The sequence below is a fragment of the Saimiri boliviensis genome, chromosome 7 (assembly GCF_048565385.1).
Source record: "Saimiri boliviensis isolate mSaiBol1 chromosome 7, mSaiBol1.pri, whole genome shotgun sequence".
In the NCBI taxonomy this organism is placed as follows: domain Eukaryota; kingdom Metazoa; phylum Chordata; class Mammalia; order Primates; family Cebidae; genus Saimiri; species Saimiri boliviensis.
Window position 1 is genome coordinate 111,938,928 of NC_133455.1, and position 25,792 is coordinate 111,964,719.

Consider the following 25,792-nt stretch of genomic DNA (forward strand, 5'->3'; position numbering starts at 1 on the left):
TGGGAGAAATCCAGTGACAGTAAATTGATTGGTGGTGAATAGGGTGAAAAATTATAGAGTTTCTTCCAACAATCGAATTTAACAATTTCAGGAATTTATGTTTTGGTTTTCTGATAGAAGATAACATAGCATTCTGCTGAAATATACCAATTCCCTCAATAAGTAAGATTATGAGTAGGCATATAGCTATATATAATTTAAATTTTAAAAACCTATTACAGATATATGTAGATCTCAAATTAATTGATGAGGTTGATTTATTTGATTGTTTTTCTCAATAAAATACATTAAAATATTGCTTTTCACTGTAGGCACACAGTTAAAACAAATGTAAACATATGTTTAATTTTAAATACATTAAAATTATTTAACAAATGTCTTTTATTATTTTGCATGTCAAATTTCATGCCATCAGCACTCCCTTGAATGAAAAAGATTATGGAAAACAATGAAATAAAGGTAGAAAATAAACAACACCAAAGACTAATTCTTATTTCATTTTCTGTGTCCCTAATACCCTGTGCTATTTTTGACAACAAAGATGCCTTGCTTATACAATTCAGAGGCCCAGAAGTGAAAAAAATACAAGTAGTTAATGAATAATGCATATGTTCAAAGCAATGGTCAAATTATACTGTTTCCTAATGGATACCATTTTTCTTCATTGAGCGGGACACTACAGAGTTGGATGTTAATTGCTCCCACAAATACAGTTTTGCTCTTCACAATAAGCATTAAGACATGTCCTTGGAGCTCTGTGACTTCATTATATACTACCTAAAAAAGGAGAAAATAATGGAAATATAAGTCAGAAATGCTTAAATATATCTTTTGATTCTTGCTTTTTTTTTTTTTTTTTTTTTTTTTTTTTTTGAGACAGAGTTTTGCTTTTGTTGCCCAGGCTGCAGTGCAATGGTGCAATCTCGGCTCACCACAACCTCCACTTCCCAGGTTCAAGTGATTCTCCTGCCTCAGACTCCCGAGTACAAAAAAATTTAGCTGCTAATACCTTCTACCCCTAGGTCAATGCCAGACTCTTTTATTGCTAACTTTTATCGTGGAAAGCTCAAGGTTCTACCAACATAATAGAGCTTAATGACAGACTATTTTAATAAGAATCCTAGAATTTACTGATTCCACTAAGAATTGCCCACTCCATATTTAGAAAGATGGTATATTACTCTCTGTAAAGAAATTTAAATATTTTTCACCTTTTATACTCCGTAAATATGTACAACATTATGTATTCATAAAAATAAAATGAGAACATCATTCTTCGGTGTTGAAGGTTAATAAGGAAAAGCAGACCAATTTCTTTTTTTTTTCAATTTCAGATTCAGGGGAATAGATGTGCAGGTTTGTTCCATGGGCATACTGCGTGTTGCTGCAGTTTGGGCTTCTAATAATCATGTTGTCCAAGTAGTGAACATAGCCCCCAACAGGTAGTTTTTCCATCCTTGATCTCCTTCTTCCCTTTTCCCTCTTTGGGAATCCCCAGTGTTTATGATTCTCATCTTTGTGACCATGAGACAGACCAATTTCTATAATTTCCCTGTGCTACTTAAATGCAGCACAATTATATTTTCTTGTACATGTGCAGAAATAATTCTATGATTATTTTTATTTATTTAAAATTACTTATTCTTTAATTGTGAAAATACATGTTCATTAAAGAAATCTGTATGAATCTAAAAATATGCCACAAAGGAAGAAAATAATTGGAATTTTCACCATTGAAAGATAACTACAGTTAACATTTTGATGTTCTTTTTGTTTTCTATATATAATCACTTATTCAGAATCTGATTTGTAATTATGCTGTATATACAGTTTCATGTCTTGTTCTTTTTTTGTGACTTTTTTTTTCAAGAGGGATCTGTTCCGCTGTCCTTTTATAAAGTCCAGGAAGTAAGTTACAGGTCCATTGGCAACCTGCAGTGGTAAAGCGACGTACAGGCATAGTACTGCAATGAAATTAGTTATTTATCATGAAAGGAGGAGATTGCTGAGTGAAAATCTGGCATGGTTACCAGGGAAATGTCTTAGAACACATTTAGAAAAGGAATTTCATATGCTGCTACAATCTTGCTTGCTTTTTACAGCCAAGTCACAAGATAGAAACTTTCTCAATATATGCCGAAAAGAAGCAGAGGAGACAACTTGAGAGGGCAGGCCTCCCCCTGCCCCCTACCTCGTGTGCATGGATGTAGTTTCCAGTGCTTTGTAAGCATAGGCCTACCTTTCATTATGTTATCAATGAGATTCAGTTCCAGATCAATCTGCTAGCCATTCTGAACAATGATTCACTTACCAAGTAAGTAATACCTCAATCAAAGGGCTTGAAATGCAATATAATATGTAAATGCGGTCTACCTGAACCATGTGAGTGCTCTTGGCTACCTCTTCTTCCAGAATTTTACTCTCATTCCACACAGGAGATGCAGTTTTAGTTTTCTAGTATTGCTCACTCACATTATTTCATTTCATCTATTGAGTTCTCCTGGGATAATAAATGATTTTAAGAGTTGCTTTAAAAATAATCTCAGAACCCTACCACTGTAATTCATGTTTTTTAACAACTGGGCACCCAATGCTGCCTGTAAACGGTTCCAGGACTTCAGAGTGAACTACTTTTCCTTTTCTCTAAGTGGCTGTTTTGAACTGTCTGAACCATTCCCCATTTTTCTTCCTACATCATGTTCAGCTGATGAACTCCTCTCTTATTTTACAGAGAAAACAGATAAAGGAACCCTCAAAATGTGACTGTATATAATATAGACAAATGGGAAGTCTGGCTAAGGACTTGGAATTGTATGAATAAGGCCTAAATTGTAAATTTTTAAAAAACATATCAATAATTTATATTTTCATGCATCTATTGTCAACTGTGTGTTTTCTCATTTGCATAATGATGATAATAATCCTTACCTTTTAGCACTGTAGGGAGGAAGAAATGAGATAATGAATATAAGCCTTACTACAAAGCCTGGAACATATTAGACACCAACACATTATAGCTGTAAAAGATCCATCAAATGCACAAAAAGGAACAATTGTTTCTTAGTATTTTGCTTCAGTTGACTAGAAAAAACCCTTCCAGACAGAATTCGTCTCCCAGGTATTTAGCAAGCTGAAAGCATCAAGAAATGACTTTAGGAATTAATTGCTTTCCTGGTTAAAATACAAACATTTGAACTTCCCAAGTTTTTATTACTTAATAGATTCTTTTTCTCTCGGCTTCATTAAGAAAAGTTATTTCCTTAAAAGTGACCGAAGTTTTATAAACCTGTAATCATTGTACATTATAGATGATAAATAACTATTTTAATTGCTTTGGGGCTTCCATAATGTTGTTAAAAAGTAAGCATTCTTTATAACTGAGCAATGAATAATTAGCGGCTAATGTTAGCAAAGTATAGAGATGATTATATTCTTTGAGAATTTTTCATCAAATGATTTAATATATACTCTGCATACTCAGAACCAAAAAAAATGGTTCTGGTACATACTCAGAACCAAAAATGAACAGCTCTTTTAATTTCTCTTTATAAAAACTTTTACCGATGGGCCCAAGCCAAGTCTTTACTACCCTCTGACAAATACTGAATGTGTGGTTTTGGAATTACTACATTTAATAGAAAACACTTAAGATAATTAGTATCTATTAACATATACTGAACATTCCAAGCATTCACTGAACATTAGTTGACACAAGGGTCAACTGGATATTAAGGAGAAAGGAGGATAGGCATAACATAGTAAATAATTCTAAAGTGTATTTTCATGATTGACATGAGAGAACAATAACAGACACTGGTGTCTCTTGTGCTTGTGGGAAGCGGTAGAGGAGGCAGGATGATGAAAGAAATAGTTCATAAGTGAGAACAGGAATACTCTGGGTGGAGACAGGTAGGACTAACACAGCATAGTGTAGTGTGGTAAACATGAGCTTTGGAATCAGGCAGTTCTGGGCTTGACATCTAGCTGTGTGACCTCTGGGCCTCAATGTCTTCACTTACAAATACAATTTTCATCATGTTGAAATAGCAAAAAGATTATGACACAGATAACAACTATTGCTTACTGAGTGTGCCATATATTGGCATTGTGCTAAGCAATCACTGTATATTCTGCAGGAGACTTTAAGGCCTGTGAAATGCATAGAATGTTCCTGTTCTGTCCTTAATATTTTCCCTTTATACCTTACAATAGAATAATATATAAGAAAAGGTTACAATATAAAAAATACTTTGATTATAAGCATATAATTCTCTCATAGTATAGAAATTCTATATTTCTAAAGAATCATGTGAAAATGATGGTTTTTAACAAGAAGGCAACAGTAGTAGCATGGAAAGAGGCTTTGGAGCCCAGAATCCCAGCTCTGCTTCTTCAAGCCATATAGCAGTTCACTAAATTCACACCCCCAGCCCTAGCCCCACCTTGAGCCCAGCCATGCCTATCACTGGGATTTGTACATGACAGGGGTTTTCAGGGAGACTGCTGATGAAGCCTATTGGGGCTCACTCTGCGAAGTGTCAAATAGACAAGCTTGGCCCTGCATCAAAGCCTTAGTATGTGAAGGGCGGAGACTCTGTCACTTGGCTGTGTCCCTGACCCAACCTCTCTCATCTCCGGATATTAAGAAGAAAGGAGGATAGAAATAAAAGTAAAAAGAACTATTTTCACAAAAGGCTTTGTAAGTCATTGGTATGCAACATAATATCTTCTTTGTGCTCCTCTAAGGGATTTATATAAAGAGGAGAGTGAGGTTAACTTCTCCCACTTCACAGAACAGTTCATGGCTTTTACAATTTGAAAAATACCAGCTGTGGTGAGTGGTTGATGCAGCAGTACTCAATGAGGTGGTGGAAGAGGAGGAGAAGTTTAAAACAAGGTAGATACCGTGTGATAACTCACTGGTCTCTCTAGTAAACACTGGGCTTACTGGTAAAGACATGTAGTAAGTTGTTCCTGAAGTTGCCCACAAGTGATTGAGGAGTTTGGCATTAAGATGTGGTCCTACCTCCCAACTGAGGGCAAGAGAAAGTAAAATCAGAGTTAAAATCTAGTGTGCTTCTTTGCATTTGTTATAAATATTCTTGTTGTGTTGATACAGACACAGAGTGAAAAAAAGTTAATTTAACCATTGTGGCCTTTTTTTCCTTTTGGTTCTCTGAATTCAACCAGCTTCTTTGCCAGAATTGTTTATATGATGTAGAAACCTCTTACTGTTCTAATGACTACTACTAGAATCATCACTTACACACACTACTTCAGATTTCTGCTTGATTGGACTACGTTCTGATTGGAGCTGGCTATGCATGGACTGTGGTTTTTGAAGCAATTTAAAATGTGTCCAAAGTATAAAGTGTCTATTCATGCGAGAAGCATAGATCAATTGAAAAAGATTTGTAGTGATTTTTAATCAGTGGGCTATGGATGTTTGAGGACCTAGATTATTGCAAGCTGTCAGAAAAGTGACGTGCACACCAATAATTATAAAATAATCTTCCATGAATATCTATTTACTACTGTTTTCTTATAATACATAAGGCTTGAAATAAATAAAACATGAGTTTGTGTAAATTATTCTGAATTGTTAGTGGTTTCTTGTTATTATATGTTTCTTTATATTAAAACTGCTCACGTCTAGCACAGGGTCTGAGAAGTTTCTTGATAGTGAGGTATGGAGACTTGTATTCAGAGTATGAAAAGAAACAGTGATATGTTTTGGGGAGGTGTACACTTCTCACTGTTGACATCATGACAAATAATAAAATGTCAAAATATCTTTCCTTACTAATTTAGAGAATCTTTTTCTCGCTATATATGCAGTATATACATGTATTTACATTTTATAGACACACCACACACACACACGTGCAAACACACAGTGTCACTTTTAAAACTACTCCAAATATTTACGTATTTATTACACATCTTTTTAGAGATAACTAAGTGTTAAAAGTATTAAAAAGTATAAGACATTTATCCCAGCCTGAAGAAGTTGATGATATACTAGAAGAAAAAACGTGAGGACTAAATAAAAGATGGTAAGTGTGGTGTGAGAGTCCACGAGATGAGAGTGTTCACAGAGTCCATATCTGAGGTCAGTCTCAAAGCAGGCAGAGAAGAGCAGAGAGAGGTGAGCGGTGGCATGTGCTATCACAAAACCCTAAAGTCCATTCAGGGAATGATAAGCTGTCTGATGCGATCTGAAAATATGGCTAAGTATGGGGCAACAAAAAGAGTATAAGCACATGAATATTCCCAAATGATTTTTGACAAAGGTGCAAAAGAAATTCAGTGGAGGAACCACTGCCTTTTCAACAAATAGTGCTGGAGTAATTGGTATCCATTGTGGGGAAATAAAGAGCCTTGACTTAAACATCACATTTTATTAAAAAATTTAACTCAAAATGAATAATGTACTTAAATGTAAAATGTAAAGCTATATAATTTTTAGAAAAAATATAAGAGAAAATCTTTGAGACTCAGTGCTAGGTGAAGAGTTTCTTAGTATTGACACCAAAGGTACCATCTATAAAAGAAAAATGAATAGAGGAAAGCCTGGTCTAAAGGCGCCTATGTGACATTCAGATGGAGCTCTCCAGTAATCAGGTAGAAGTGCAGATCAAAAGCTTGAGAGAGGTCGGGTGCAGTGGCTTACACCTGTAATCTCAGCATTTTGGGAGGCCGAGGTGGGTAGATCACCTGTGGTCAGTTCTAGACCTGCCTGGCCAATATGACAAAACGCTGTCTCTACTAAAAATACAAAAATTAGCCAGGTGTGGTGGTGGGTGCTTGTAATCCCAGCTACTCCGAGTGGCTGAAGCAGGAGAATCGCTTGAACTCAGGAGGTTGTGATGAGTTGAGATTGTGCCACTGCACTCCAGCCTGCTTGACACAGAGTGAGGGGCCCTGTCTCAAAAAAAAAAAAAAAAGGAAAGAAAAGAAAAAGGAAAGCTTGAGAGAGATGTCAGGGCTTTAGGAGTAAATTCAGATGCAACCTACCTACAGGTGATAAATAAAACTTTGTGGATCCACAAGATAATTTTGAGAGCATGTATAGAAAGAGGAGATGACGGTGGATCATGCAACTTCAGTGAACAATAATATCTTAAGAGAAAAAATAGCAGTGAAGGAAAATGAGAGAGTAGGTGGAGAAAATGGAAGAGAAGTAAGAAAAGGTGCAACTCAAAAAGCAAAAGAGAGGTTTCAGGAAAGAGGGTGTGGTCAGTAGTGCTGCTGTATAACTGATCCAGGCTGGAGAACCTGAGGGCTCTTTGGATTTTGCAGTTAAGAGTCTACTGATGCCCCTTGAATAAAGTACTATCAGTAAAGGTCAGCATCCACATTGCAAAGCATTCAAGGGTGAAAGGGAGAGATGAAGGGAGAGCAGGTCATGTGGGTTAATTTTGTAAAAGTTTGGAGGTGATAGGGAGGGAAAGAAAATTGCTTAGTGAGGCTGGGTTGGGTAGTTTTTGGGTTTTGTTTTTGAATATTTCTGAATGAAGGATCCTGTTGGATGAGACAGCCATAAGAAAAGGAACACAAATAAGCAGCTGAGCAAGGTGCAGAGGAGATGGGAAAGGACGGAATCAAGAGAATAAATGTACGGGCTTGCCTTAGAAAGAAATTAGGGAATTGAATGTTCAAATTGCACATTACAAATAAATTAGAGAGCTATTTATAATACACATTAACTTTCATTTCTATTTTGTATTTTTTGTTGTTTTAGTTTTTCAAAAGGGATTTTATGAGATTTACTTTTATACCCAAGGTAGTATATGCTAAAATTATTAGGTGAGGAAAATCAGGTAAAGGAGAATAAGGTTAGAGAAAATAAGATGAAGTCAGGAATAATGTTAGTATGCAAAACAAGTCTTCGGCTCTTGCTGGAGGTTAGCCACAACTTGCAAATTGGTTTATAAGAGCTTTGAAAGCAGTATCTGTATTTTCCAGTGCCCACAGCATCTAGAAGAGTGATCAGCATACTGCGACTATTTTGGAAAATATCTTTCCTTTATGAAATAATGTTGCCAATTACTGCAAATTTTCCATATTTGGTTGTTAAGCTGAAAAATGGTAAGAAAAATACAAAATGACTGGACAAAAGATGACTCATACTTACAATTTCATTGTAAGTGGGGTCTGTACATTTTGGAACAGATTTTGTTTTCCTCCTACGAACTTCACTGGGATATGGTAAAAGATAAAATTCGACATGTGCACTGGGCGCAGAGCCATCTGGGAGATGCTGCAAAGGAAAATGGTTATAAATATTAATGCATGCTGCTATCAAAGAAAACAAATACAGAGCTACTAAATATCCAGAACAAAGGCAGCATCAGGATTTATTACAGTCACTTTGTTGATCAGAAAATAAAAGAAAATCAAAAGAAATTCATCAATGCTCAAAGATAATTCCAAACTACAGTTTAAAAGAGTAAAACTGGCCATCTTAAATTAAGTATTCTGTCAGAGAACTATATTTAAAGTCCATTACATATAATTACTTTAATTTTTTACTGTAAAACTTAAATTTGCATTTTGACAGATATGGTCAAGAGATAAATATTAGCCACAGGCAGAGACAAAAACTAAGTGCCTCAGGATGCTGTACACCACTTTTGAAAATTAAACAATTCAAGTTCAACATATAAAATGAGATGTAGCATTTAATAATAGGTATATGTATATTATATAGTATCACATTTTAAAACAAAACATAATTAAAATATTAATCAGAGCTATTACTGTAATACAAGATTTTTAAATGATTATAATAATTTTATCATCTAAATTATTCTAAATTATATTGGAGAATTCCTTTTAAGTTGTGTTTTATGGTGCTCCAAAAGGTACCTAAGGAGTTGCCTGAATAATAAGGGCAAATGAGTAGATCTCTGGACCTCCATCCCTCAATTCTTCCTTAACCTCTCCCCTCCTCAGCTCCCTGATCCTGGCTTCAGAACTTGTTCCCTCCTTTTCTATCTTGCCTTCAAATCTGTTATGGATATGTTATTTTCTAAATCAATCATGTGAAGAATGATTCCACTGTTTCAAAAATTTGGAAACCATCATACTTGAAAGAAAGAGATTTTATCTTCATGATCTTGACCAACTGCAGAGTAAGTGGTACTAAAACTCTGAATGTCTAGTGTGATAAAATGAGAATAATTTGTATAATTTATATTTAAAGCAGATGATTTAAAAGTAAAACTTGAGGAATTAAGTGCTTGTTTTGTTTACTAATTCTATTAAGTAATTTTCAAGAAATACATTTGAATGCTCTGAAACACAGTGATATTCACATGTGAAACGGCAGTGTGCCCCCACCACATAGCTCCATTACCTTTAATTTTACATCTTTCTTCAGAACTCAAAAAAGCATGTTGGAAAACCAGAAAATATGATATATTTTATTATAGGACTAACTTTTATTCAGTTCTAAATTAGATATTAAAAATTATATCATTAGGGAGCATGGGTTTTTATTATAATTATTAACAAATAAGATAAAATATATCTGGACACACCCATTTATCGATAGGTTAAGAATGAGGACCTGTGCTTTAGTGGAGCGCAAGGTATACCTCTGCAATTTGATATTCTTCCCCAGGAGGGGGAGCACTGAAATCTATCAATGGTATAATGAAATATTCAGTGACACAGAAAGAAGTTGCTATTAATATTTGGGAGCAGATTTTTCTTTTTTTTTCTTTCTTTCTTTTTTTTTTTTTTTGGTGAGAAGAATGAAGTGATAAAAGTGTTTCTACTCTGTGTAACTCTCTGTCTTACCTGCCTTGGAACTTGAACTTGAGGATATCCTGCTTATAATCCTTGTATACTGCAACTTAGTGGGTAAAACATGTTTCCGGAAATGGATTTTCTGATTGCAAATATGGGCTCCAAATTTGCCAGCTATGTGGCTTCAGGCAGATATGATGGTTAGTTTTGTATGTCAATATTGTTGGATCATGGGATACCCAGATGTCTGGTTAAACATTATTTCTAGGTGTGTCTGTAAGGGTATTACGCGGCTCAAGCACTGCATGAATGACCTAAAGCCTCTATGTGTGCACTGAAGGAGACTCTTGTCTCCTGTACTGCAGTGGTGAGACTACTCAACAACAAATGCAGAATCTCATCTTGATGCTGGTTAGATTACAATGCAAGTTGAACTCCAAGCTTCACAAGGTGTCTACTGTTAAAGTGAAGCATTGATGAGATTCTGTAAGTTGAGATGGGTTGTGTAGAAAGTCCCTGATCAAGTTTGGGACCTTGAGCTCCTAAATTCTGATGATCTTTTCTACTGGAAGTGGCTTCCTTGTTCCCAGTGGTATCTGCTTCTCCATTTCACTGTCACTGTCTGAGAGAATCAGCTCTGCACTGTCTGAGCAGACAGTGATGGCCTCCTCTAAGGAAGCTGCTATGCAAGACAATTTTAATTCTCCTGAGAACTCTCTACCTCTACTCCATCTCTCATCTCTCTCTGCTTCTAGCCCTATAACCAAACTCAAGTCCCAGATGATCCCTAGAGGTAAGGTTCAAAGTGTGATCCATAAAGATGTGTGCTACACTCCAAAAGAATTACTTGAGTTTTCTAATTCATGCAGACAGAAACTTGGGTAACGGGTGTAGGAATGGATAATAAGGGTGAGACATTGTGGTAGAAAGAACATAAAGTTATATTAAGTTACTTTTTTTGTTGTCGTTCTGGGCTCACTAAGCAGAGATTCTTCATTTAATGTTGAAGCTTGGGGAATCAGAAAGGGTTCTAACAGTTTGTTGGGTTGGCTGACACATGGACCAAAAGGTGGACAGGCTGGACCTGCCTTGATTTAATATCAAGGAAGGGATTAAAAGCATAGGGAGAGTGGAATGTTAGCGTGGCTTCGTCATGTAAAACATCCTTACCCACACTGACAGTAATCAGAAGACACAATTTTCAACACTGTGAGAAGTAAATTTGTGAGGGGAGGCCCAGCATCCTTGAAGAGCTCTGTGATCACTCTTCTCTGTGGACCAAGCCTCACAGTAGGAACTGCAGTCACTGAACTGAGAAACCTAAATTCAGTGGAGGTTATTATACTTCAGTTTGGCAGAGGCCAAGTTGCCTTGCTAAACTGCCAAGGTCAGGGTGGGTGTGGTTACCATAGCAAACCGCAGGGCCGAAGCAGCTATCAGAATGGTCTGATACCTGCAGGCCCGTGACATAGGCTAGCTTTTATGTGTTCTTTGAAGTCAAATAAATAGGAAGACTACTAAATCTTACTTTAGTTTTTGTAAGAAAAAAAAAAAAAAAAAAAAAAAAAAAAAAAAATCTAGGTCAAGTGAACAAAATCTAACCTAAATCATAAAAACAAGAGTCACAGCCTCTCAATTAATTCCTAGACTGAAGTCAGCTTACAGATCCAGAACCCCTTGAATGAAGAAGAGACTGGGTCCCCTTGAGGAAGGACTCTTAGACACAACCCAAAATTTATATTGTTAATATTTCTCTGAAGGGACCTATGGGTTTTTACTAGGGGTACTGTGCCCTGGGGGAAAGGATATAATCAAATCTTTTGGGGACTACTGAACACTGGCTCTGAAGGGACACTGAATTCAAGAGACTCAAAATGTCACTGTGGACCACCAATTGGAACAGGTGGCTTATAGAGGTCGGGTGATCAATAGAATTTTAGCTCTTATCTGTCACACAGTGGGCCCAGTGGGTTCTCAAACCCAGTCTATGGTTACTTGTTCAATTCTGGAAGGCATAATTAGAATAGACTAGCAGCTAGCCCCGTTCTCATATTGGTTTTCTGACCTGTGAAGTGAGGGCTATTATGGTGAAAAAGGTGAAGTGGGAGCCACCAGCATTGCCCCTATTTAGGAAAATAATAAACCGAAGCCATATTACTGGGGGGATTTCAGAGATTAGTACAACTATCAAGGACTTGAAAGATACAGGGCTTGGGGGTGAATCCCACTACATCCCCACTCAATTTGCCTATTTTGCCATATGGATGAATCTTGCAGAATGAGAGTGGATTATCATCAGCTTAACAAAGTGATAACTCCAGTTCCAATTGCTGTACCACATGTGGTTTTCACTACTTAAGCAAATTGACATATCTCCTGATACCTGGTATGCAGCTATTGATCTGGCAAATGCTATTTTTATCAATACTTGTTAACAAAGACCACCAGAAGCAGTTTGCTTTCAGCTGACAAGACCAGCAATTCACCTTCACTGTCCTACCTCAGGGGTACATCAACTCTGCAGCTCTACATCATAATTTAGTTCACATGATAACACACCAGCTCATTACATTGATGATATCATGCTAACTATAGATTTATTTGTAAGACTTGTGCATGTCAGAGGGTGGGAAATAAAGCTGACTAAACTTCAGAGGACTTCTATCTCAGTGAAACTTTAAGAGGTCCAGTGGTGTGGAGCACTTTGATACATCCATTCTAAGATAAAGGATAAGTTGTTGCAGCTGGCTTCTCCTACAACCATAAAAGAGGCACAATGCCTGGTGGGCCTATGGGATTTTGGAGGCAACATACTCCTTATTTGGGTGTGTTAGCCTGGCTCTTTTGCTGAGTGACCTGCAAAGCTGCTTGTTTTGAGTGGGGCTCAGAACAAGAGAAGGCTCTGCAGCAGGTCCAAGCTGCCGTGCAAGCTGCTTTGCCACATGGGTTACACGATCCAATAGATCTAACAGTGCTTAAAGTGTCAGTGGCAGAAAAGATGATGATTGAAGCCTTTGGCAAGTCCTTATAGTGAATTTCAGCATGGGCCCTTAGGATTTTGGAGCAGAGGGCTGCTGTCCTGTGCCTATAACCAATCTCCTTTTGAGAAATAGCTCTTGACCTACTTCTAGCCTTAGTAGTGACTGAATGCTCAACTGTGGGCCACCATGTTGCCATGTGCCCTGAGCTGCCCATCACAAATCGAATGTCATCTCACTCATGAAGTGATGAAGGTGGGTGTGCATGGCAATACTCCATCATCAAATGAAATTGGTATACGCATAATCAGGCCTGAACTGGCCTTGATGACATGGCACAATAAGTTACATGAAGAAGTGACCCAAGTGCCCACGGTTTCCATTGCTGCTGCACTGACTTCTTTCTTCCAGCCTGCACCCATGGCCTCATGAAGAGTTCCCTGTGGTCAGTTGACAGAAGAAGAGAAAGAAGAATGAGGCCTGGTTTACACATAGTTCTGCAAGATACACCGGCACCACCTGAAAGTGAACAGCTATAGAAATACAGCTTCTTTCTGAGACATTCCTAAAGGACAATGGTAAAGGATAATTCTCCCAGTGGGCAGAATTTCAAGCAGTGCACCTGCTTGTTCACTTTGCTTGGAAGGAGAAATGACCAGATGTGCAATTACACACTGATCCATGGGTTTCAGCCAATGGTTTGGCTGGGTAGTCAGGGGCTTACAAAGAATGTGATTAGAAAATTGGTGACAAGAATATTGGGGAGAAAGCATGTGGATAGATCTCTCTAAATGGGCAAAAAATGTGAAGATATTCATGTCCCATGTGAATGCTCATGAAGGATGACCTCATTAGAGGATTTTAATAATCAAGTGGATAAGATGAGCCATTCTGTGGATATTCATTAGTCTCTTTCCTTAGTCACCCCTGTCATTGCCCAGTGGTTTTGTGAACGAAGTGGTCATGCTGCTAGGGATGGAGATTTTGCCTGAGCTCAGCAACATGGACATTTATTAATCAAGACTGACCTGGCTACAGCCATTGCTGAGTGTCCAAAATGTCAACAGCAGAGACGGAGATGGCATCTGTCCCCATGCCAGTAAGCTATCTGATGGCAGGTTGATTACTTTGGACTGGCTCCATCATGAAAAGGTGGTATTTTTTTCTTACTGGAATAAATACTATGAATACAGATTTGCCTTTCTTGTGCAATGCTTTTGTCAGAACTACTGTCCATGGAGTTGTAGAATGCCTTATCCATCACAGTATTCCACATGGTCATTGCTTATGATTATGGGACTCACATCACAGCAAAAAAGCATGGCAATGGGCCTATGTTCATGGACTTCACTTGTCTTACTATGTTCCCCACCCTCCTGAAGCATCTGGCCTCTACAAAGTGATGAAATGGGCTTTAAAGTCTTAGTTACAGTGCAAGCTCGGTGGTGATACCTTGCCAGGTTGAAGCAATATTCTCCAAAAGGCTACGTATGGTCTGAACCAGCATCCAGTATATGGCACTGTTAATCTGATAGCCAAGATTCACAGGTACAGGAATAAAGGGGTGGAAATGGGAATGGCACCCCACACTATTATGCCCAGTGAATCACAAGCAACTTTGTGTTTCCTCTTCCTACACCCTTATACTCTACTGGCCTAGAGATCTTAGTTTCTCTAAACCAAATCATAAAACCAGAGAGGAATGTTTCCACTGGGAGACATGACAATAATTGCATTGAATTGGATGTTAATACTTCTACTCAGCCACACTGGGCTCCTCATGTCTCTGAATCACCAGGCAAAATGGGAGTTACATTTCTGGCTATGGTGATTGATCCTGACTAACAAGAGCAAACTGGACTACTACTCTGCAATGGAATTAAGGAAGAGTACTTCTGGAGTACAGGCAATCACTTAGGACAACTCAGTATTACCATACTCTGCAATTAAGGTCAACAGAATACTACAACAACTGACTCCAGGCAGGATTACTAATGGCCTAGACCTATCATGAAGGTTTGGGTCACCCCACCAGGTAAAGAAACATGAACAGCAGAGGTATATGTTGAAGGCAAATAGAATAAAGGATGTAAGTAGGTAGTTATAAATACCAACTATGAAAACATGACCAGTTACAGAGATGAATATTTTAAGTTTCATGAGTATTTCCTCCTTATTTTGTAACGAACATTTAGTATGAATGTATAGCAAATATCTTTGTTTTCTTTCCTCTTTATTCTCTTATCATATAACAGGTGTTTATGTATCTATTTGTTATGTTATTTTTATGTTATTACAATATGCTTTGTATTATCATAGTATTTCAGTATTATTAATTTTACATCATAGTATTTAAACTGTGGAATAGGAAGCAGAAGAGTAAACATCACTCAAGGACCTTACCTCTTTTTTTGAGGAAGGCTTTAGTATGTTTTTGGTTGTATGCAGCAGAGTTGTATCATGTTTGGCAGAATTATGACATTATTGTCTTTATTTGGACAGTAAGTACTATTAAAAAGATATATATGAGTACCAGGTTGACAAGGAGTGAACTTGTGATGGTTAATTTAATGTGTCAACTTGACTCATTCACAGGATGCCCAGATATCAGGTTAAATATTATTTCAAATATCAGGTTAAACACAGTGTGTGTCTGTGAAGGGGTTTCCAAAAGAGATCAGCATTTGAATCCAGAGACTCAGTAAAGTAGATTGCCATTTCCAGGGTAGGTGGGCATTAGCTAATGCATCAAAACCTGAATAGAGTAAAAAAGTGAGAAAAAGATAATTTGTTCTCTCTTCCTGTTTCAGCTGGGACATCAGTCTTTTCTGGTCCTTGGACTTGGACTTATACCATTTGTACTCCTGTTCTTAGGCCTTCAGACTTTGCCTGAATCTATACCACCAGTTTTTTGTGGATCTTCAATTTGTGAACCAGCTGATTGTGAGAATTCTCCATCTCCATAATCCCAAAAGGCAATTTCTCATGCTCAGTTTCTTTATATCTATATTGATGTTTATGACTATGTCCATATCTATATCTATTTTCTATATCTCTATCTGTATCTATATCTATACTTATTATTGGTTCTGTTTTTCTGGTGAACTCTTAATACAGACAGTATCTTAACTTTTCAGTGGATGTTTCCTCATCTGCTAAATGGGGATAAAAATAATCACACCAGTTAGAATGGCAATCATTAAAAAATCTGGAGACAACAGATGCTGGAGAGAATGTGGAGAAATAGGAACACTTTTACACGTTGGTGGGAGTGTAGATTAGTTCAACCATTGTGGAAGACAGTGTGGCTATTCCTCAAGAATCTAGAAACAGAAATTCCATTTGACCCAGCAATCCCATTACTGGGTATACACCCAAAGGATTATAAATCATTCTATTCTAAAGACACATGCATACATATGTTCATTGTGGCACTGTTTACAATAGCAAAGATCTAGAAATGACCCAAATGCCCATCAATGATAGACTGGACAAGGAAAATGTGGCACATATATACCATGGAATACTATGCAGCCATAAAAAATGATAAGTTTGTGTCCTTTGTAGGGACATGGATGAACCTGGAAACCATCATTCTCAGCAAACTGACACAAAAACAGAAAATCAAACACTGCCTGTTCTCACTCATAGGTGGGGTTGAACAATGAGAACACATGGACACAGGGAGGGGAGCATCACACACTGGCATCTGTTGGGTGGGACTAGGGGAGGGATGGTGGGGGGTGGGGAGGTTGGGGAGAAAAGTCAAATATAGGTGACAGGGGGGATGGAGGCAGCAAATCACCTTGCCATATAAGTACCCATGCAACAACCCTGCATACTCTGCACATGTACCCCAGAACCTAAAGTACAATAAAAAAAATAATAAAATACAGAAACAGACACATGAGCTACTGAACATCTATAAAAATAATAATGGCTATCTCATAGGATTTTAAAGATTAAATAATATACCATGTAATATGAAGACAGTGCTTGAACCAGTAAGACTGAATAAACATTGATATTATTTTCATTTCCTAGGAATTAAACATGAATATACTATGTGCAGTACAGTATATTCATTGATTGGAACTGATTGGATAAGGTATCTCTGATGTATTATGATATTTATGTAAAGAAGAGTTTCTCAATCTTGGCCCTATTGAAACTTTGGGACAGATAATTTTTAAATTCTTTGTTGCAGGGGCTGTTCTGTACACTATAGGATGTTTTCATAGTATCTTTGGCCTCTACCTACTAGATGCCAGTACCATCATCCTCCCAGTGTGACAACTGAAAATGTATTCAAATATTGTTAAATGTCATCCAGGACACAAAACTGACCCCAGTGGAGAACCACTGATGCAGGTGACTTCCAAATAAGAATCTCTAGTTAATCTCTGGGATCCCAGCCTAAAGATCTGTGAATATTTCCATCTGGATGTCTTCTTGGCATTCTTACACTCAATAAACTTCAACCCAAATCTATTTCTATTCCCCCTCACTGTTCCAAAATAAATTTCCCAACAAATTAGAGTTTTGTTAGTACTACTCAGTTTTCCTGGTGCCGCCCTCATCCTTGATTTTCAAATTCACTATGTATCCATATCAAACACCTTATTTTTTGCTTTGGTTCATCTGCCACCACACATCTTTATGCCCTGACTTATTATAATTGAATTTCACCTACTCTGTAATCTTCTAATTTTCCTACACTTTTCTTTCAGTCATTCTGTATACCACCGGTATATTGAATCTTCCCATAAGATTGCTTTGATCCTGTCACTTCCCTTCTCTAAACATTCAAGGATTTCCTCACTGTATGAAGAATAAATCTCATATTACAGAAGAAGAAAACCCCTTTGTATAGAGCCTTTTCCCAGCATTAAATAACACTCAAGGTTTGGGCTTCTATTTCCAAGTTGTTAAGTGTCTTTGCCAAGGTCCTTGAATATCATGGAGTTTTTAGAAGGATGGAACAGTACGGGTTTCAGTTGAAGTCGGGGGTGCATTAGATGTAAGCAGCAGGCTTAGTTTGTCCTTTAATAGCTTTAAACACAGACATTGATTTTTCAAGTCATTAAGAGAAACTTCTTGTCCCCCATTGTTGCTGTCTTATCAACACTAATTTTTCTTCTTACCAGCATCATATCCTTTTCCTTAAAGGTCTCGAATAATTTATTAAAGAAATCACTGCTGTCTCCTCATCAATACTTCTCATTCCACCCTTTGCCCTTATGCTTATGCAAATTAAATTTTACTTTAAAATGATTAAATAACCCCTACTTGTCTAAATGTCTTACCCTGCAATTTTTTTATTTTTAACTCTGGCTGCGTTTTAGACCTTCACAAAGACTTAACACTCCCCTGAAGAATAATTAGGATTAGGGATACAGAATTTTCAGTCTGACTTCCAGTCTAAACAATGAGACATTTGCTTATGTCATCTAGAGGACTTCCTTACTCACAGTGGATTGAAATAAAGTAGCAGTACTTTTTTCTTCTAGAATTCCAGCTAATAATATTGCTGTACTCAGAAGGTAATATGAAGTCATCTAACTTTAACTCTTTTTGCTCATACCAACTGTGAACTTTATATAGTCTAGATTTGCTGTTAAAATATAATTTTACAATGTTTTAAAAAATAGTTTGTATGTATGTAATTGAAAATTATTTTGCTTCACCTCTTCCCCGACTCCACATTTCCTCGGAGCTTTGCTCCATTGGTTGTTCACTACCCTAACCCCATCCCAGATCCTTCTTTCTAAACTGTCAATATATTTCTGGATCTTCAATTAAAGTTTAACAATTCTCACCTGAAATCAGGCTTCCTTTCATATTATTCCTTTTTTTCTGTTGTTTTTGTTTGTTTTTGAGACAAAGTCCAGTTCTGCTACCCAGGATAGAGTGCAGTGGCATAGTTTCAGTTCACTGCAACCGCCATCTCCCATGTTGGAGTGATTCTCCTGCCTCAGCCTCTCGAGTAGCTGGGACTACAGGCACCAGTCACCATGCCTGGCTAATGTATTGTATTTTTAGTAGAGACAGGGTTTCACCATGTTGGCCAGGATGGTGTCGAAATCCTGACCTCAATGGATGTGACCACCTTGGCCTCCCAAAGTGCTGGAATTAAAGGCATGAACCACCACACCTGGCCCCCTTCATCTTATTCTTTACTTTCATAGTCATACCTTCCCTTCATCATGTTACTTTCTTTTATAGCAAATCCCCTCCTTAACTTAGTGCTTGGTATAGGATGGATACAAAATAGTTATTAAATGACTGAGTGAATGAGGTATGTATTAATAATATTTAGCTCTTTGAAAGTACTTCAACGTTATTTGTTGAATCATTATTTGTAATGCAATATAAAAACAAAGATTTCATTGTAGTAGTTTTTCTTATCTATTGCAATATTTCCTACTGTAATACCAAGGAATAAAATGTCCATTGTAGAGTAAGGTCACTATATCTTGGGTTTATCCTAGGTTTACCTTTGGGTTTACCCTGAACAGCAAACTATCTCAAGGCATGTCTCTGATAGAAGAGACTTTCTCCTGCATATCATTTGGATTTTGTTGCTAATCAGGAGTAATTGTGTCAAGGTCTCCATGTCTCAATGCTCCACCTCTCAACTTTTGTCATCCTATCTCTGAGACAGTATTAGGCAATTACACCAACCACCAACCACCCTTTTTTATTCCCTCTACTCCCAACTGGAGCCAGACTTTATTTATAACATCATTATTCAAACTTAGTCTCAGAATGAATCCCTAGCCACTATCCTCCTCACTTTCTCTTAAAGACTTCATCTCTAATTGTGGTCCTTCCTTGAGGCCTTGTTTACTCCTCTGTGATATTCTTCATCATCTCTCTGGGTTTCTCCACCTTAACTCCTTGAAAATCTAGGCAATGAGCTCAAGAAATTTTTTAAATCCCCTAGGAGCTGATAATGACCTGTCCATTTCTTAGAGACCTTATAGAGACTGTGAGTGAAAGTTGCATTTTTGTGCTATATTCCTGTGCCCTCTCTCCTAACTGTGCAAGGTCTCCCCACCTTGCCTTTCTATCGTGGTGTACAAGGAAGAAACAAAAGGAAATAAGCACATTCCTTTTCTCTGGTGATATTAAGTTATCCACAATTTATTGGAGAGGTGACCCATGGTTAGAGCAGGGGCTGGATCCATGTTAACACCAAACATTCTCTACAGATTGAATTTTATGTCTTATTCACGTGTGCTATTATTTTGTCAAATATATGTAGATGCTCTTGTTAACACAATTTTAATATTTTAAAAGCACTGCTACAATTATAGCAGTTTTAAAAATTATGTTTATTAAATTATCAGATTTTTATTTTCAGAGATAGGGTCTACTACACTGCCTCAGCTGGCTTCCAACTCCTGGGCTCAAAAAATCCTCCCACCTCAACCTCCCAAGCTGCTGAAACTACAGACACATGCCACTGTGCTCAGATAAATTATAAGATATTAAAAAGATTTCAGTGACACTTGATAGATAATTATCTTAAGTTTTAAAAAGTGGCTTACTACTTGAAAAGATTGGAAGTGGTGACCTTGGGATCTTCTTAGAATTCACTAGTGAGGAGACTTCTTTCTCAACTGAAGAGAGAAATACAGGGGATTCTTATCTTAGTTATTACTTTAGGTTGCAAAACTTAAAATGTATGATGCATATTAGTAATTCTTTGTTCACAATGTTGACCTCTGAGTGGTATTGTTTCAGGTATATGAATAATTAAATATACCAATCTTTTGCATTTGTTTCTTGCCCCAGATTGCATATAGCATTTCAAATGGCTTTCAGTGCTACTGTTGTTCTTACTGCCAACAAATTAAAGTATCTTAAAAACATGGGTTATATAGCAAAACAGAAAAAAAAGCAGTGGAATGTTAGTACAAATACAAAGTACATTTTATTTATGTATTTATTTTTGAGATGGAGTTTCACTCTTGTAGCCAAGGGTAGAGTGCAATGGTGTGATCTTAGCTCACTGCGACCTCTGCCTCCTGAGTTCAAGTGATACTCCTGCCTCAGTCTCCTGAGTAGCTGGGACTACAGGCATGCGGCACCATGCCTGGCTAATTTTGTATTTTTAGTAGAGATCGGGTTTCTCCATGTTGGTCAGGCTGCTCTTGAACTCCCAATCTCAGGTAATGCAACCATCATGGCCTCCCAAACTGCTAGGATTACAGGTGTGAGCCACCATGCGTGGTCCAACAAAGCACATTTTAAACTGTTTACAAAGCAAGCAAAAGCATCTAACATTATGGGGCATGACAGCAAGTCTTCAGTATTCTCACATGTGTATATGAGTAAAATATTTATTTTGCATTTGTAGTAATAATAATAATAATAGCTGTCACATAATACCTATTTACTATATTTAAAGCACTCCATAAAAATAATCCTCAGGTCAGGATTGTTGGCCTCAGTTTATTGAGGAGGTTTTTCTCTAAAACCTATATTTCTAACCACTATCCTATATTGATTCACTACAAAGAAAGACAAAGAAAGAGCACTTCTAGATCAAGTTTTACCAGGAATGTGATGGAGATACAGACTTGATTTAAAAATATCAGACACATAGGAAACTTCTGTAGATTAATCTAAAGCTTAATTATATTTAATAGGTTATTATCTTTCCAATGAATAATTTATGAGAATTTTTCATCTTTTTTTAACTTAAATGTTTTCAATCATAGAATAATATAAGCTTTAGTGGAAACCAACTGACAATGATTAAAATATAATAGAACTATCAAAACCTGAGGTCTATGTCAGAAACAAAACAACTTAATAAAAAAGCATTTTCTCATCTACATGTCACAGTGCAATTTTTAAACTCAGACTAGCTATCATGTAAAGAGTGTGTTTATAAAATAATAATGTATAGTAAAAGCACTTGCAATATGATTCGCTGTGTGCTTCTGTTAAATGGTAGAATGATTAACGGCTGAGGAGTGATGTCAGCAAGATGGGGCAGAATAGGAGGTCACCTACTTATATCTCCTTTCAAGAATTCTGCACCCATCCACAGGCAAAAGTCTCTTTGTGTGAGCCTTAGGATTCAGGTAAGATTTTGACCCTGGCAGAACCAAACACCTAGGGGGGTTATTTTGAGCATGCAGACCTGCACTATGGTGGGAGACCTGCTGGTCATGATCATTGGTTCAAACCTGGAAGCAACCATTCCCTAAAGAATTTGGCTACAGCCCTGTTTAGCCTTGACCCTACAACCAAAATCATTTTCCAGTAAGTTTTGGAGGAATCACACATATTGGTGTCTTTGCAGAAAGGCTTTTATGTGCACCAACACTGGTCTCCACAGCGGAACCCAAAGTTATCCTGTAAGTTGGCTCCAGGCCCCTTCAGTTGTGGTCCCAGCTTTGTACTGCTCACACAGGGAGACTGCACCCATCTGAGCTTCTTGTCTTGGTTACAGTTCCTCTCTGCCACAGCCTGAGAGATATACCACCCACACAGAGGACTGCTGGGAGATTCACCTATCTGAGTCACAGGATAGGCTCTGTTCCACAGCAAATCCTGAAGGGGCTCAATCTCAGCTTGAGCTCCTCTCATTGTAGTCAGGAAACTATCCCAAAGGAATAAGAATCTGCTGGAAGACTTGTCCAGCTGACCCACTGAGACAGGTTTGCTGGCCTTCATTCCACAGCAGATGCTAAAAGAACCCTATCTTGTCTCCAGTTCCTCTCTGCCACAGCCTTGTGGTAATTTTGCCAATGTATAGAGAATTACTGTGAGACAAGCCAGTCTGAGCCACTAAAGGAGGCTTGCCAGCCTCTTTTCAACAGCAAATATTGAGTAAATTTCAACAACAAGCAGGCACTATCTCTGCCACACCATGGAGGTTAATCAGTGCTCCCTGTAGCCTCAAAGCATCCCCTGCCGCCAGACCTTACCCAGAAAGGGAAGCAAATCTCAACCATGTGTGTCTTTTTCAATTTTTTAAAATTTCCACAGATCATTGGGGAACAGGTGGTGTTTGGTTACATGAATAAGTTCTTTAGGTGGTGATTCGTGAGATTTTGGTGCACCCTTCACCCGAGCAGTATACACTGCACCCGATTTGTAGTATTTTATTCCTCAGCCCTTTTTCACCCTTTCCTGTTGAGTTCTCAAAGTCCATTGTGTCATTCTTATGTCTTTGCATTCTCATAGCTTAGCTCCCACTTATAAGTGAGAATATACAATGCTTGGTTTTCCATTTCTGAGTTACTTCACTCAGAATAATGGTCTTCAATACCGTGAATGCCATTCATTTCTTTTAATGGCTGAGTGAGCATTGCAATATATATATATATATATATATATATCACAGTTCTCTATCTATCATCTATCTATGTATCTATGTATCTATCTAATCTATCTAAATCTATCTATCTATCTATCTATCTATCTATCTATCTATCTATCTATCTATCATCTATCTATCTCAGTTTCTTTATCCATTCATTGACTGATGGACATTTGGGTTGGTTTTATGTTTTTGCAGTTGTGAATTGTGCTGTTATAAACATGCGTGTTTCAAGTATCTTTTTTTGTATAATGACTTCTTTTCCTCCAGATGGATACCTAGCAGTGGGATCGCTGGATTAAATGGTACTTTTAGTTCTTTAAGAAATCTCCACATTGTTTTCCACAGTGGTCGTACTAGTTTATATTCCCTTCAGCAGTATAGAAGTGCTTCCTGTTCATTGCATCCACACCAACATCTACTATTTTTTTATTATGGCCCTTCTTGCAGGAGTAAGGTGGTATCGAATTGTGGTTTTAATTTGCATTTTCCTGGTCATTAGTGATGTTGAGCAGTTTTTCATATGTTCATTGGCCATTGGTATATCTTCTTTTGAGAATTGTCTATTCATGTCCTTAGCCCACTTTTTGATGAGATTGTTCATTTTTTTCTTACTGATTTGTTTGAGTTTGTTGTAGATTCTGGATATTAGTCCTTTGTCAGATGTATAGATTGTGAAGAGTTGTTCTCACTCTCTGCTAACTGTTCCTTTTGCTATGCAAAAGCTCTTTAGTTAAGTCCCAGGTATTTATCTTTGTTTTCATTGCATTTGATATTGGGATATTGATCATGAAATCATTGCCTAAGCCAACATCTAGAAAGGTTTTTCCAATGTTATCTTCTAGAACGTTTATAATTTCAGGTCTTAAAGTCTTTAATCCATCTTGAGTTGATTTTTGTATAAGGTGTGAGATAAGGATTCAGTTTCATTCTTTTACATGTGGTTTGCCAATTATCCCAGCACCATTTGCTGAAAGGGCGTCCTTTCCCCACTTTATGTTTTTGTTTGCTTAGTCGAAGATCAGTTGGCTGTAAGAATTCAGGTTTAATTCCGGGTTCTCTGTTCTGTTCCAGTAGTATATGTGTTAATTTTTATACAAGTACCGTGTTGTTTTGGTGACTATGGACCTATAGTGTAGTTTGAAATCAGGTAATGTAATGTCTCCACATTTGTTCTTTTTGCTTAGTCTTGCTTTGACTATGCAGGCTCTTTTTCAGTTCCATATGGATTTTGGAATTGTTTTCTCTAATTCTGTGAAGAATGATGGTCGTATTTTGGTGGTGATTGCATTGAATTTGTAGATTGCTTTTGGCAGTATCATCATTTTCACAGTATTGATTCTACCCATCTATAAGCATGGGATGTGTTTCCATTAGTTTCTTTCATCTATGATTTATTTCAGCAGTGTTTTGTAGTTTTCCTAGTAGAAGTCTTTCACCTTCTCGATTAGGTATATTCCTAAGTATTTTTGAGCTTTTTTTTCTTACAGCTATTGTAAAAGGGGTTGAGTTCTTGATTCGATCAGCTTTGTTGCTGTTGGAGTATAGAAGAGCTACTGATGTGTGTACTCTAATTTGTATCTGCAAACTTTGCCGAATTCTTTTATCAGTTCTAGTAGCTTTCTGGAGGAATCTTTAAGATTTTCTAGGTAAACAATCATAATGACAGTTTGACTTCTTCTTTACTGACATGGATGATGCCCTTTATTTCCTTCTCTTGTCTGATTACTCTGGCTAGGACTTCCAGAATTATGTTGTAGAGGAGTGGTGAGAGTGAGCATCCTTGTCTCGTCCTAGTTCTGAGAGGAAATCATTTCAACTTTTCTCCATTCAGCATTACATTGGCTGTGGGTTTGTCATAGATGGCTATTACACTGAGGTGTGTCCCTTGCATGCTGATTTTGCTGAGACTTTTAATCATAAAGCAATGCTGGATTTTGTTGAATGTTTTTTCTGCATCCATTGAGACGATCTTGTGATTTTTGTTTTTAATTCTGTTGATGTGGTGTATCACATTTATTGACTTGTGTATATTAAACCATCCCTGCATCCCTGGTATGAAACCTACTAGATCATTGTGGATTAGCTTTTTGATATGTTGTTGGATTCAGTTAGCTAGTATTTTGTTCAGGATTTTAGCACATATGTTCATCAGGGATATTGGTCTGTAGTTTTCTTTTTCGGTTGTGTCCTCTTCTGGTTTTGGTTTTAGGGTGATACTGGTTGATACTGGCTTCATGGAATGATTTAGGGAGGGTTCCTTCTTTCTTTATCTTGAGGAATAGTGTCAATAGGATTAGTACCAATTCTGCTTTGAGTATCTGGTAGAATTCTGCTGTGACTCCATCTGGAATTTTTTTTGTTGGTAATTTTTAAATTATCATTTCAATCTTGCTGCTTGTAATTGGTCTGTTCAGGGTATCTAAATCTTCCTGACTTAAGCTAGAAGGGTTGTATCTTCCCAGGAATTTATCCATCTCTTCCTGGTTTTCTAGTTTATGTGCATAAATGTGTTCATAGTAGCCTTGAATGATCTTTTGCATTTCTGAAGTGTCAGTTACAATATTTCCTTTTTTGTTTCTTATTGAGCTCATTTGGATTTTCTCTCTTCTTTTCTTGGTTAATCTTGCTAATGGTCTATTAATTTTATTTATGTTTTCAGAGAATGAGCTTTTTGTTTCATTTATGTTTTGAATTTTTTTGTTGTTGTTGTTTC

At 37.2% G+C, this 25,792-nt stretch overlaps 1 protein-coding gene across 1 annotated transcript in view; it reads right to left on the bottom strand.

Annotated features, from left to right (window-relative positions):
* Positions 1–257: 257 nt before the first annotated feature.
* Positions 258–25,792, bottom strand: part of PIK3C2G (phosphatidylinositol-4-phosphate 3-kinase catalytic subunit type 2 gamma) — a 381,818-nt gene continuing 356,283 nt past the window's right edge. Inside the window, exons 32-33 of the mRNA XM_074403237.1 lie at positions 8,138–8,263; positions 258–777 (exon numbers count right to left, since the gene is read on the bottom strand). Of these exons, the coding sequence (XP_074259338.1) occupies positions 625–777; positions 8,138–8,263 (279 nt within the window). The 3' untranslated portion in view covers positions 258–624. The remainder of the gene's footprint in view (positions 778–8,137; positions 8,264–25,792) is intronic.